The following is a 14,766-nucleotide window of genomic DNA, read 5'->3' as shown; positions in this document are numbered from 1 at the left end:
TACAGGCTGCCAGTCATCCCTCAGCCATCAAAAATACCTTCTATCTAGAGAAATAGGGCACAACTTTAACAGGGAAGTGCCCTAGGGATTCTGATCTATAGGAAAGTGTTTTGTGTAAACAGTTGAATAGTGCAATATAGCCAATTTGTTGAACCAACCTATTAAAAATCCAATAATTTTATTTCAAAATCACTACTTGCTCTCAATGCCTATAATTTCGCCCTAAAAACACTATTTACTCAATATAAAATTTGATCTCCTATAATACTGAGCTGGCTAAAAAGTTCATTCATTTTTTCCTGCAGCAACCTATGGACAAACCTGAATGAACTTTTTGGCCAACCTAATATTACCCATCATGCAGATTCCTCTATGACAGGTAATACTATAAGTTACCAGTCATTTCATGCTAACAGAAATGAATTGAGAACTGTGTCCTTGAAAAGATATTTTAAAAGAGGAAAGTATAAAGTTAGTGGACTCAGGAGTACAAGAAAGCGTCTCCAGGAAAGAAGCAAACTGAAAAGGAGAAACTGAAGTTGCATCAGAAAAAAATACCTATTTTTTTTTTTAAATATTTTTAATTTATTGTTTATTTTTGGCTGTGCTGGGTCTTGGTTGCTGTGCAGGCTTTTCTCTGGTTGCAGAGAACAGGGGCTTCTCATTTGGTGGCTTCTCCTGTTGCAGAGCACAGGTGCGAGGGTACGCAGGCTTGTTTAGGCTCAGCAGCTGCATCGCATGGGCTTTGCTGTTCCACGGCCTCTGATATCTTTCTGGACCGGGGATCGAACCTGTGCCCCCTGCATTGACAGGTAAAACAGTTTTACCACCGAGCTGCCAGGGAAGCCTCTAAAATACCTATTTTACAATTTGAGGTGAGGCTTTATTTCCTGGAGAGACTAATGTCCTCCTGCCAAGATGTGTCAGAGCAAGGCTCTTTCTCTTAAATGACACGTTTAACCTTTATGTGTATGCTCAGTTGCTCAGCCGTGTCCGACTCTTTGTGACCCCATGGACTGTAGCCTGCCAAGCTCCTCTGTCCATAGGATTTTTCCAAGAATATTAGAAGGGATTGCCATTTAGTCCTCCAGGGGATCTTCCCAACTCAGGGATCGAGCTGGTGTTCCTCTTGCATCTCCTGCTTTGGCAGATGGATTCTTTACCACTGAGCCACCAGGAAAGCCCCGAGCAACCTTTGTAGCTCTTCCCTAAACAGAAAGTGTGAAATAATTCACAAAAACCCTGTAAGTGAGCAGAGAGATGGTTGTAATGGGTCGTCCCTACTGCCTTGTTGCTCTTTGATCAGCTGTGGACCTGTGCGCTAGACTTAACCTTTGAATTGTAGGCCTCTCTTGTTGCAGAGCACAGATTCCAGGGTACATGGGCTTCAGTAGTTGCAGCACATGGCTTCAGTAGTTGGGGTGCATGGGCTTAGCTGCTCTGCCATATGTGGGATCTTCCTGGACCACAGATGGAGTTGGTGTGCCCTGCGTTGCATGGTGGACTCTTAACTGTTGGACCACCAGGGGAGTCCCTGTATTTTGCCTTTGCTCTGGATATTTCTAGTCTGCACTCCCTGCCTGGGGGGGCCCTCCTCACCCCTTCTCTGTCTGACAGACTTTTACCTGTGTTTGAAGATCAGAAGTCAAGTCCTGCTCCTTGAGGCTCATCTGCCCCAGGTCCCTTCAGCATCCCTTGCTCTTTCCCCAGTGCTCCCACCAAGGGCCATCTGCCCATCCTTTGCCACTGCCACCATTGCTGTGTTGTATAGGTGTTAGTCTCCATGTCTTCTCCCCTGGACTTTAAGCCCCTTGAGGATCGTGAATTTTACTTAGTCATCATTTTAGAGGTATCTCATCATTTTGTCCTCAGGGCAGCTGGTAGAGCTCTGTACATAGTCATTACTCAGAAACTGTTAGTTGAATTATCTGTTTTCATAATTTCATACTCCCCACAGTGCCCTAGACAACACAGTAAGTACTGTACACACACATGTACACACACACACACACACAGAGTTAAATCAGTCTACATATTTCTATTGGTGAGCTGATTTCATTAATCACATGGACCACAGCCTTGTCTAGCTCAATGAAATCATGAGCCATGCCATGCAGGGCCACCCAAGATGGATGGATCATGGTGGAGAATTCTGACAAAATGTGGTCCACTGGAGAAGGTAATGGCAAACCACTTCAGTATTCTTGCCTTGAGAATCCCATGAACAGCATGAAAAGGCAAAAAGATAGAGGACACTGAAAGGTGAACTCCCCAGGTGAGTAGGTGCCCAATATGCTACTGGAGAGGAGTGGAGAAATACCTCCAGAAAGAATGAAGAGACAGACCCAAAACAAAAACAACACCTGTGGATGTGACTGGTGATGGAAGTAAAGTCTGATGCTGTAAAGAGCAATATTGCATAGGAAACTAGAACGTTAGGTCCATGAATCAAGGCAAATTGGAAGTGGTCAGACAGGAGATGGAAAGAGTAAACATCAACATTTTAGGAGTCAGTGAACTGAAATGGACTGGAATGGGCAAATTTAACTCAGATGACCATTATATCTACTACTGTGGGCAGGAATTCCTTAGAAGAAATGGAGGAGCCATCATAGTCAACAAAAGAGTCTGAAATTCAGTACATGGATGCAATCTCAAAAACGACAGAAGGATCTCTGTCCATTGCCAAGGCAAACATTCAATATCACAGTAATCCAAGTCTATGTCCCAACCAGTAACACTGAAGAAGTTGAAGTTGAACAGTTCTATGAAGATCTACAAGACCTGCTAGAACTAACACCCAAAAACGATGTCCTTTTCATTATAGGGGACTGGGATGCAAATGTAGGAAGTCAAGAGATACCTGGAGTAACAGGCAAATCTGGCCTTGGAGTACAAAACAAAGCAGGTCAAAGGCTAACAGAGTTTTGCCAACAGAACACACTGGTCATAGCAAACACCCTCTTCCAACAACACAAGAGACATGAACATCACCAGATGGTCAATACCAAAATCAGACTGATTATTTTCTTTGCAGCCAAAGATGGAGAAGCTCTATACAGTCAGCATAAACAGGACTGGGAGCTGACTGTGGCTCAGGTCATGAACTCCTTATTGCCAAATTCAGACTTAAATTGAAGAAAGTAGGCAAATCTACTAGGCCATTCAGGTATGACCCAAATCAAATCCTTATGATTATACAGTGGAAGTGACAAATAGATTCAAGGGATTAGATCTGATAGAGTGCCTGAAGAAATATGGATGGAGGTACGTGACATTGTCAGGATGCAGTGATCAAGACCATCCCCAAGAAAAAGAAATGCAAAAAGGCAAAATGTTTGTCTGAGGAGGCCTTACAAATAGCTGAGAAAAGAAGAGAAGCTAAGGCGAAGGAGAAAACAAAAGATATACCCATTTGAATACAGAGTTTCAAAGAATAGCAAGGAGAGAGATAAGAAAGCCGTCCTCAGTGACCAATGCAAGGAAATAGAGGAAAATAATAGAATGGGAAAGACTAGAGATCTCCTCAAGAAAACTAGTGATACCAAAGGAACATTTCATGCAAAGATGGGCACAATAAAAGACAGAATGGTATGAAAAACTAAGCAGACGATATTAAGAAGAGGTGGCAAGAATACACAGAAGAGCTATACACAGAAGATCTTCATGACCCAGATAACCATCATGGTATGATCACTCACCTAGAGCCAGATGTCCTGGAATGCAAAGTCAAGTGGACCTTAGGAAGCATCACTATGAAGAAAGCTAGTGGAGGTGATGGAATTCCAGTTGAGCTATTTCAAAGATGAAAAGATGATGATGTGCTAAAAGATGATGCTGTGAAAGTGCTGCACTCAATATGCCAGCAAATTTGGAAAGCTCAGCAGTGGCCACAGGACTGGAAAAGATCAGTTTTCATTCCAATCCCAAAGAAAAGCAACGCCAAAGATTGTTCAAACTACCACACAATTGCACTCATCTCACATGCTAGCAAAATAATGCTCAAAATTCTCCAAGCCAGGCTTCAATAGTATGTGAACTATGAATTTCCAGATGTTCAAGCTGGATGTAGAAAAGGCAGAGGAACCAGAGATCAAATTGCCAACATCCATTGGATCATCGAAAAAGCACGAGAGTTCCAGAAAAACTTCTGCTTTATTGACTATGCCAAAGCCTTTGACTGTGTGGATCACAACAAACTATGGAAAATTCTTAAAGAGATAGGAACACCAGACCACCTGACCTGCCTCCTGAGAAATCTGTATGCAGGTCAAGAAGCTACAGTTAGAACTGTACATGGAACAACAGACTGGTTCCAAATTGGGAAAGGAGTATGTCAAGGCTGTATATTGTCACCCTGCTTATTTAACTTATATGCAGAGTACATCATGTGAAATGCCAGGCTGGATGAAGCACAAGCTGAAATCAAGATTGCTGGGAGAAATATCAATCACCTCAGATATGCAGATGACACCACCCTTATGGCAGAAAGCAAAGAAGAACTAACAAGCCTCTTGATGAAAGTGAAAGAGGAGAGTGAAAAATTTGGCTTAAGACTCAACATTCAGAAAACTAAGATTGTGGCATCCGGTCCCATCACTTCATGGCAAATAGATGGGGAAACAATGGAAACAGTGAGAGACTTAATTTTCTTGGGCTCCAAAATCACTGCAGATGGTGACTACAGCCGTGAAATTAAAAGACGCTTGCTCCTTGGAAGGAAAACTATGATCAACATGACAGCATATTAAAAAGCAGAGACATTACCTTACCAACAATGGTCCGTCTAGTCAAAGCTATGGTTTTTCCAGTAGTCATGTATGGATGTGAGAGTTGGACTATAAAGAAAGCTGAGTACTGAAGAATTGGTGCTTTTGAACTGTGATGTTGGAGAAGACTCTTGAGAGTCCCTTGGTTTGCAAGGAGATCCAACCAGTCAATCCTAAAGGAAATCAGTCCTGAATATTCATTGGAAGGACTGATGTTGAAGCTGAAACTCCAATACTTTGGCCACCTGGTGCGAAGAGCTGACTCATTGGAAAAGACCTTGATGCTCGGAGGGATTGGGGGCAGGAGGAGAAGGGGACGACAGAGGGTGAGATGGTTGGATGGCATCACTGTCTCGATGGACATGAGTTTGAGCAAGCTCCGGGAGTTGGTGATGGACTGTGAAGCCTGGTGTGCTGCAATCCATGGGATTGCAAAGAGTCAGACACGACTGAGCAACTGAACTGAACTGAGCTGAGCTGATTAGACTCACTTTCTTTTGCTTTCATTAGACTCACATGTAACCCAAAATGAGGATCAACCAGAAAACTTCTATGCCTTCAGTCTAAAAGGTCACCTTTCTCATCTGCCTGCAAAATGTGGCCACTTTGTCCAGTCTTGGGTTAGAAAGGCACCAATCTGTTACAGATCGTGACCTCTGATAGCCACAGAAGATGCACCTGCACTCTACTGGGCATAGATCCTGCCAGAATGTCAGTTCATTCTACCAGTATTTTTATAACCAATGATAAAATGAAAACGATTTGGGTATTTTTTTTTTTTTTCCTTTGCTCACTTCTGCTGTGAAGGCTGTTCCCGTTTGGTTTGTTCTTACATTAAACAATTACTGCCTTCTCATGCCAGACACTCGGCTAAAGTCTCAAGATATAAAGATGAATTATCCCCAACCCTGCCCTTCAGGGGTTCACAATCAGGAAAAGAGACCGAAAAAGCCATTGGACAAGTTCAAAGTCTCGGGCAAAATCAAGCCCTGAGGTTCTGACAATGACCCACATCAGTGCGTTTGCCTGTTAGACTCTGCCATCTGTCCCTGCACGAGACGTTTGCTGGAACTCCTTCCCACTTTGGGTTTGAATGACCTTGGCAACAGCCTGAAATCCAGAGCTTCGAGGGGTGCTTTTAGAGTTCCTGGTCTGCACTTAATGTGCTTCAAATAGACATTCACAAACCTCTAATTATCTCCTCTTACCAGGCTGCCTAAAGGACTGACGCCCAGCTCTCTTAGTCACTCCAAGAATGGATTTCTATTTAGCCCGTGCCCACCCGAGATGCTTTAGGGTGCCCAGAACATGTGTGTCCTCTCTGAGAGGCACAGGGCAATTAACAGAAGCCAAGCAATTTGCAAAATGCCTCAACTTCCTGCTCCTTTCTGAGGCAGAGAAATTGTCACACCTTAACCTCAGCAGGCTCATAGGCAGAATAATTCCCCCACCCACCCCCACCCCAAACAGAGTCTCTGGTGTCAGATGTCCGCCCCCCCCCCACCATGCCCCACCCTGGCTTTTTGCAAACATAAGCACTCGGCTGAAACAACAGCTATGACTCAGTTCCTAGCGAGCTGCTGCCTGAATTGATTTAGTCTGAGTTCAGATTTAGCACATAATCATGTTCAATTTGCTCCACTGCACTGCCTAGAGATAAAAAGGCTGGGGGAAAAAAAATAGCTCCAGCTTGTGTCAGTCCTTGTGGTGATGTCATTGCCATCAGAGAGCCGGCGGCTCTTACTCTGCCCTGCTGCCTGAGCCGCGGCGGGCTGCGTGTGTGCGCGCAGCCGAGTGGGTTCAGGTGCCCGGCTCGGCCATCCCCAGGGCAGGGCAGCGCCCGGCCGGCCCCGGCACCAGCTACCTGGAAGGTTCTTCCCAGCCCGCAGGACTCCGAGGCTGCCTAACTCTTTCTTGTCAATTCCGGAGGGGGAATGCCAGCCCCTAGCATGGACTGTGATGTTTCCACTCTGGTTGCTTGCGTGGTGGATGTGGAGGTCTTCACCAACCAGGAGGTTAAGGTACGCACCTGCAGTCTTTATTTCATTGTTGCTGGTTGCCGAAGCTGCCAGCAGCCTTGTTAGCTAAAGGGAACAGGACTTTGATTCGTAGTTTTCAGCTCAGGATCTGCGCTAGAAATGCATGGGGTGAGTGCCTGGCTCTGTTAATTAGAATAAGTTAGAAGAGAGACCAGCGCATTCATTTTGCATGTGATAAGGTTTGAAAAATCATTGTCTGTGTATTCTTGCCTTTCCTATTAGGCGATCCCCAGTCAGTCCTTTTCACAGTAGACATGTTTTCATAGTCTCCGTGTCAGTAAGAATTTGCTAGTGCTTAGTGTTTTGAGGGGTTTTAAATCAATGACTCAATGAAGAAAGCGCATATAATAATCACCGTACCCAGGACACCCCGATCATTGGACCTTAACCCCTTCAATGAAATGTCCCTTATGTAGGCCATGATGTGCAAATTGAACAAAAGCTCTTCTTCTAAAGACAGCAGTTTCAATTCCCAGCTCTCAGAAAATCAAAGTTGGAAAAGAGCTGTCTAAATTTCCTTTGTCAGGCAGAAGCAGCAAGTCATTTCCCCTGAACAGTTTTCCATAAAGAAAGTTCAGGCATAAATAAATTTTGCATCTTGAGATGTAGTATCCCAGGGCGCTGGTCCTCACTGAGTGTCTGCAGCAATTGTTTGATTGTCGTGGGTAATTGTCTCCTGATGACACACGTTCTCTTTCCTTTTGCCCCTTTGGGTTTGTGTTCTGAAAAAGGTGCCATGCTTGCGGAATGGGAATTTCGATTTCTTCTCTCATACTGAAAATAAGATCTAGCAGAAGCTTCTTATTTAAGCAGTTCACACACACAAGCAAAAGGGCAGTTGCTCATTGTGTGACAGAAGGAAGGAAAGGGGAATCACACTGCAGGATCGTTTCCCACCCTCCCCTTAGTCTTGACTTAAAGTAAGACCCGGAATTCTTTGTTTTGGGGTGTGCAAGATGACGCTCTGGTGCTTCCCAGGTGGGAATGTGTGTGTCCACTAGCATAACGCATGGCTCTGTCATTCAAGATTGCGGTTTTGAACACTCTTTTGAACTGGATTCAAGAATCTGGTTTGTTGTTTCTGCATATTTTAAATGTGTGGCCCTGTGTTTACCAATTCTTACGGCAGTGCTGTAAAGTGTCCACCACCTGTCATACTGAGGTTCAGAAAATTAGAATGGAATGGATGGGTGCTGCCTACAGCCGCGTCCACAGTGGAAATATGCGTGTAGAGACAGTCCTGCTGGTCACACCTGCTGTATACATTCCAGAAGGGAGCAGTTCGCAAAGCCCCTCCAGTTTAAAACCTGTTTAAAGTACATGGGTAACTGGGTAAAAGCCGTCTCTGCACACCAGCTGGAATAGAATTGTGCGTACCTAAAGTAAAACTTTACAATGCCCTTCTATTCTTAACAGTTCGCGTTTAATTACATGCTTGTCCTGTGAAAATCTAGACTTTTTTGGTCCACGAAATAATGGTGAGAAAATATTTCTCAGGGAACTGCTGTCTGCCAGGCACTATGTTCATACAGAAAGGAGTATAAAATACGCTTATATGACGTAGGTATTTGTAATATAGACATAGAAAGAACCATTTGCCCAATATTTATCCTTTTAAATCATTATTCCATATTTTATTTTTTATTGAAATATAGTTGATTTGCAATGTTTCTGGTGTGCAGCAAACTGATTCAGTTATATGTTTATATATATGTGTGTGTTAGTCACTTAGTCATGTCCGATTTTTTGCAACCCCATGGACTGTAACCTGCCAGGCTCCTCTGTCCATGGAATTCTCCAGGCAAGAATACTGGAGTGGGTAGTCATTCCCTTCTCCAGAAGATCTTCTGGACCCAGGGATTGAACCCAGGTCTCCTGCATTGCAGGCAGATTCTTTACCATCTGAGCCCCTAGGGAAGCCTATATACATATACATATATATATATATGTTCTTTTTTCAGATTCTTTTTGATTATAGATTATTATAAGATGTTAAATACAATTCCCTGTGCTATACACTAAGTTCTTGCTATTTATCTATTTTATATATGGGAGTGGGTCTATTAATTCTGAACTTCTAATTTGTACTCCCATCCCCTTTCCTCTCTGGTTAATAATAAGTTTGTTTTCTACGTCTGTGAGTCTATTTCTGTTTTGTAAATAAGTTCATTTGTATCATTTTTTAAAGATTCTACATATGAGTGATATCATATGGTGTTTGTCTTTCTCTGTCTGACTTACTTCACTTAGTATGATTATCCCTAGTTCCATCCGTGTTGTTGCAGACATGCCCAATATTTCTTAAAGGCGGAGTATTTTATGGAATTCTGGGGACACAAAATTCTTACAGATGATTGTACTGGAGTGGTTGGGATGGCGCCATAGAGCAAGTGGTACTTAACTTGAAGATGGGTAGATTTTGATACAGGAAGAGGGAGGGCATGGAGACGGGAAGGCATCTATTTGCAGTCAGGTGAGTCAATGCATTTAACTGCAGTAGGATCTCTGTGAGAGACGGAAGGGAAACAGGGGGAGGAGGGGTGGGATGATGAAGCCTCTCACATTTTCCATAAGATGATGAAGCCTTCACACTTTCCATAAGAAATGTGTGGGGTTTTCTGAGAAGACTCCCACCAGAAAGGTGCATTATATGTCCTTCCTGCTAAATATTGGTAACTTGGAATCGTCATGGATTTGTTTCTTTGGAACAAGGTTCTGAATCCTTCTGTGCTTTAGTTTTCTTATCTGTGACATGTTAATCATCATTCCTACTTCTTTGGCTTGATGGGAGGATTAAAGAAAATTATACATGTAAAACAGTTAACACAGTGCCTGACATATTTCATGTTCAATACATGTTAGCTGTTGCCATCATAGTCATGATCATCTGTTCAGACATTCTCTAAAGGTAGTAAGTTACTTCTGCCAGTTTACTGGAATGTCCTATCTCCAGCTGAGTTTACAATGACAGTCCAGGATACAGAATGCATTTTCCTTCCCATCCCCCCAGACACACACATACACACACACACACACACACACACACACACACACACACACACACAACCTGGTAACTTAGCCATTTAATCATTTGAAATGAGACAGTAATCAAGCAAAATTAAGATAGGCCAAAGAGGTTGGTTGAGAAAACCTATATGTTCCTTGTTCAAAAGTGAGCATGGCTTAGTGGCATGAAGAGAGGTTCAGATGTCAAATTCTAGTACCAAAATTTCACCAAAGGTAAACTTCATTAATCATCTCTTCCAGATTCACAGTGGAGCCGGGAGTTTCTTTCTTCTAAACCTTTAATATTCCTTGTCGGAGAAAGGGGAGGCACCCTAGGTGAGGGTTTGTCTCACCTACCTGCATCCAACTTGCTTGATCTCAGGCTTTTCTGCCTTTTGCAGACTCTCCCTTTCTACCTGGAACCCCCGTGGAAAAGAAACCACACCAGGGTTATGCAATCAAGCAGCCTCTCTTTGCAAATGCAGTGATTTATTTGAGGGGGCAGAGGCAAACGCAAATGCAGTGACTTACAGCAATTCAGGAAACCTAATCTTCCATGGGGGAATCTCAGCTGGTTGCACTGGGGGCCCTTAAGGCTCCCATCTCCTAAATTTTGCCAAAGCTGCTGGGGCAGTAATACCAAACAGATGAGGAAATAAGGCAAATGCACCCCCATATTTGTCTTTCTCCGGAAATCCCACTGGTAGTGTTGAGAACTTAGCTGTCTGATGGCAAAAGGCTGCTCAGAAAGATAAAGAAACTCAAAACTCTCAATAGGAGGAAAATGACATGGTGAGCTGTAGAGTTTGCTTGTGTATGTTGTGTGTGTCTGTCTTTGTGTGTGTCTGTGTGTTCATGCCTGCCTGTGTGTCTGTGTGTATGTTTGTACGTGTATCTGTGTGTCTCTGTGTGTGTGTCTGCCTTTATGTGTCTGTATGTGTCTCTGGGGTCTGTGTGTTTGTATTGATGTGTGTCTGTATATGTCTGTGTTTGTGTCTGTTTGTGTTTGTGTGTGTCTGTGAGTATCTGTTAGTTCATGCATCTGTGTGTGTGTGTCTGTGTGTACGCAGGTGAACAGGGTTGATTTTCTTGAGTGTTCTTATATTCTGAAAATAGTCCTCCCTACCCCCACCCTTCAACAAGGAGCCAAACTCGGGGAAATGAAAGATCCAAGATGGGTAATGAAATTTTTGTTTCACTTTAGTCCAGTGGTTCTTCAATCTGATTACACATTGGTATCCCCTTGGAGAGCTTTTAAAATATTGACAAGGATCAGGTCCCACGCCCAGGATTTCTAACTTGGCTGGTCGGAATGGAGCTGGGCATAGATGATCATCTCTAAAGTCAGTATCTTGTGTGTCCTAGACACAGGGAGGTACAGGCAAAGTCAGTCCAATATCATCTAGAATAACCTCTGCTTAAACACCTTGATCCACTCCCCTAAGCAAAGCCTTAATGGATGCAGTTTCAGAAGCAACATTTCTGATGGCTTAGAGACTTTACCTGTACCCACTGCCCCTTCCCTGCAGTGAGAGCTTCCCACACAGAAAGAGGGTGGATGCCTCCTCTCTGGGCTGGAGGGCTCCTCATTCAAGTCCAGGGGTCCAGTCCTGACTCCACAGGCATCCATACAGGAGACAGGGGCTCATGAAATTTCTTTCTGTTTCTTAGGACAGGCGGGAAGCATGGCAGGTCTTATAAGAAGATCAGAAGTTTCAAAGACCCCTGGAGCTGGAGATTTAGATGCAAACTATTTATACTAGACAAGCAACAAGGTCCTACAGTATAGCACAGGGAATGGTATCCAATCTCCTGGAATAAACCATAAAGAAAAGAAGAGTTAAAAAGGGACTTCTCTGGTGGTTCAGTGGTTAGGACTTTGCGCTTCCACTGCAGGGGGCACAGGTTTGATCCCTGGTCCGGGGTTTAGAATCCCACATGCCCCACGGTGAAGAAACTCAGTAACTAAATAATATTTCTTGCACCATTAAAAAAAAAGAAAAGAAAAAATAATACAAAAATCCATGATTAATAAAATATAAAAGTTTAAAAAAAAGAATATATATACATGTATATATAGGTATGTATAACTGAGCCACTGTTGTACAACAGAGATGGGCATAACATTGTAAATAGGCTACACTTCAATAAAAAAATAAAAAACGTATGTTTAGTGCATTTAACTCCTGACCAGGGGATACTCTAAGTACTGGGAGATGGACAAGACAACCATTCCAGCCCTCAGAGAATGCACATGCTAATCCAGGAGTCAGACAGCAAACTAGTAAACAAATAAGTGTATACTATAATTTCCTAGGGGGCACTAGTGGTAAAGAAGCCGCCTGCCAATGCTGGTAGATAGAAGAGACGCGGGTTCGATCCTGGTGTTGGGAAGATCCCCTGCAGGAGGGCGTGGCAACCCAGTCCTGTATTCTTGCCTGGAGAATCCCGTGGATAGAGGAGCCTGTCGGTCTATAGTCCACGGTGTTGCAGAGAGTCGGACACAGCTGAAGTGACTTAGCATACAGCACGCATGTAATTTCAGGCAGTGATGAGGGTTTTGAAGAAAGATGGAGCAGAGTGAGGAGGTGAATTGCTGGAAGGGAGTTTGCACTGGAGGCCCTTCAAGTTCCTATTTCTGAAACTTTGCCAGGACTGCTAGATCAATAGTCCCTCAAAGAGGAGGAAATCAGGCAAATGCGTTTCACCATATTTCTCTCTCCAAAAATTCCATTGACCACTTTTGAATGGGTGGCCAGTAGAAGCATTTCTGGCCAGGTGGCAGTTTCTTAAATGTCATTATTCTAGTGTCATTCAGGAATCTGAAATGAGTGAAAGGGCCATGTGTCGATCTGAGGGAAAAGCATGCCAGCAGTGGGACCAGTAGAGGCAAAGAGAGGCTACGTTATCTGATGTGTTCTTACCCAGGCCTCCCTTTAACCTGTGTCCACCATTCATTCATTCAGGGACCCACTGAGGCTGTCAAGGTCTCATATCATGATTTTTAGTTTGTTCATGCTGCTCCTTTTTGAAGTTGTGCTCATGTTATGTTTTAAGCGTGGTGGTTCTCTTGGAAGAGGGGGACATAGAAGCAGAAATTTGTTCTCAGAGTAATAATTCTTCATACCCTTGAAAACCTAGGATTGCTGTAGGACTTTTCCTTCCCATCTAAAAGTCCAGGGCCTTTCCAAGGTGACTCAAAAGTCCTACTTTCTCTCCTCTGCTTTTGAGAATCTCCCTGTATCCTCCCAATCCATGCAACCCTTGAACAAGTCTCTTAACCTTTCTGGACACACAGGAATGATGCTGAGAAAAATGCTTGATACTTTTTGAATTTCATTTACTTTTTTCACACGAAAGTATATGACTGACTCATAGTCTGTGTCATGCTGTTGTGTGAGTTATGAAAAGAAAAAGCCAGCACATCTTGGCCACTTAGTACATTGAAATCTATTTGTCATTTGAACCAGTGAAAATTGCATGACTCGTTTTGTTTGGCAGGATGCACAGGAAGAGAATGATGGAGCAGAGTTGGTATGATATGCTTTGCCCTCTGTTTTGGGAGGAGACAAGTGATACAAATGAAAATGTGGGTACTGGGGGGTATCGCGGGATTGATCTGGCAGAGAAGCTTGTGGGTATTTGTTAGGAGAGCTTGCTCGTCAAGCTTCACACCTGTTTCTTATGCTTTGCAAATACAGTGCTGGGCAGAGGACCCGGCTGCAGGCAACCTTTTTGGTTCTGTAGAGCTCTAAAGCTCTCTCAGAATCTTCAAAAACCATGGTGTTCACTCAGCAGCTTAGAAGAATTTTGAGTTGTGTACGATTTCATTCTCAAACATTGAAGCCCTCTGGAGTTATATGTGGTAAATTTTAGGAACCAAATGTTAAGTTGACAGAAACTGTCATTGCTCAATGGCTGGAATTTTATTTTTTTTAATTGGAGTGTGATTGCTTTGCGATGTTGTGTCCACTGTACAACAGTGTGACTTAGTAATCTGTATGCATATATTGTGCTCCATTGTGAGCCTCCCTCGCACACCACTTCCCCCCAGAATTTCAAATAATATTTATTTCACGTTACATCTCCAGACCATCTTTAATTTCTAAAAACCAAAAGGGAATGTGTAGGGAAGATGTGGTGTGGAGGAGGGGATGGCTTTCCCATAGCAGATTCTGACCCTCACAACAAAAGCATGTTTGTCCTCTGATAACGAAAAGGACTAGAACTGAGGCCATTTTGGAAATAAATGTGTTCATGTAAAACTGAATGTTAGACAGTAACCCTAAAAATTACCTGAAACTTAATATGTTTAAATGTGTACTGTAGAGTATTATCTCACCTCTCAAGAAAGTAGCAAACACCTTTCAGAGTGGGAAGAAGGGATTTTGTACAAGTGACAGATGCTCCCTGAGAAGGTTAGCAGGCAGATTTCGCAGCCACCTGTCACGTCAGGGAAAGGCAGGGAACAGTATTCAACTAATGACATGGTAAAGCGGGAAAGCCAACTGATAACGTGCCTCTCTATTTAGAGTCTTTTAACTGTGGGAAAGTAATTCAGACCTTGACAGTTGCTACCTCTGAGTGTCAGATTTATTCGAAGCAATAACAAGAAAACAGTGGCTTCATTAATGTTATTCTCCTAAAGAAGCAGATTTTAATATAAAACTCAGTGAGTACCCTTTGCAACCTTAGTGATTCTGAATACAGCTATCAACAATTTATAATAGCCTGTTTTAGTTCTTTCTGATGAAACTTAAAATTGACAAATAGAAAAGAAAATGATGCCTGAAACATTTATTATCACTGGGTATGCTTAGGTTGTAAGCTGAAATGGCATCACAGCTTTGCAGTGAATAACCCAGCTTTCCAGGGAGGTCATAAACCCTCTAGACCACGCCTGGCCTAGAATTTCTTTATGTAATGGGAAAACTTCTTTATGTAAAGGGAAT

The 14,766-nt window shown here is 43.1% G+C and overlaps 1 protein-coding gene across 2 annotated transcripts in view; it reads left to right on the top strand.

The window, feature by feature from the left end:
* RCAN2 (regulator of calcineurin 2) overlaps nucleotides 1–14,766 on the top strand; it is a 225,515-nt gene that overhangs the window by 120,301 nt on the left and 90,448 nt on the right. Inside the window, exon 1 of one of the 2 annotated variants that reach the window (XM_061146864.1) lies at nucleotides 6,513–6,790. The exons of the other annotated variant lie outside the window; for it this stretch is intronic. Within the exon in view, the coding sequence (XP_061002847.1) occupies nucleotides 6,704–6,790 (87 nt within the window). The 5' untranslated portion in view covers nucleotides 6,513–6,703. Of the gene's footprint in view, nucleotides 1–6,512; nucleotides 6,791–14,766 lie in introns of those variants that run through there. 2 annotated transcript variants of the gene reach the window in all.

Source organism: Dama dama, chromosome 7 (assembly GCF_033118175.1).
Source record: "Dama dama isolate Ldn47 chromosome 7, ASM3311817v1, whole genome shotgun sequence".
NCBI classification, from domain to species: Eukaryota; Metazoa; Chordata; class Mammalia; order Artiodactyla; family Cervidae; genus Dama; species Dama dama.
The sequence above is the reverse complement of the archived record's forward strand: the minus strand, read 5'-3'. Positions and strand labels throughout refer to the sequence as shown.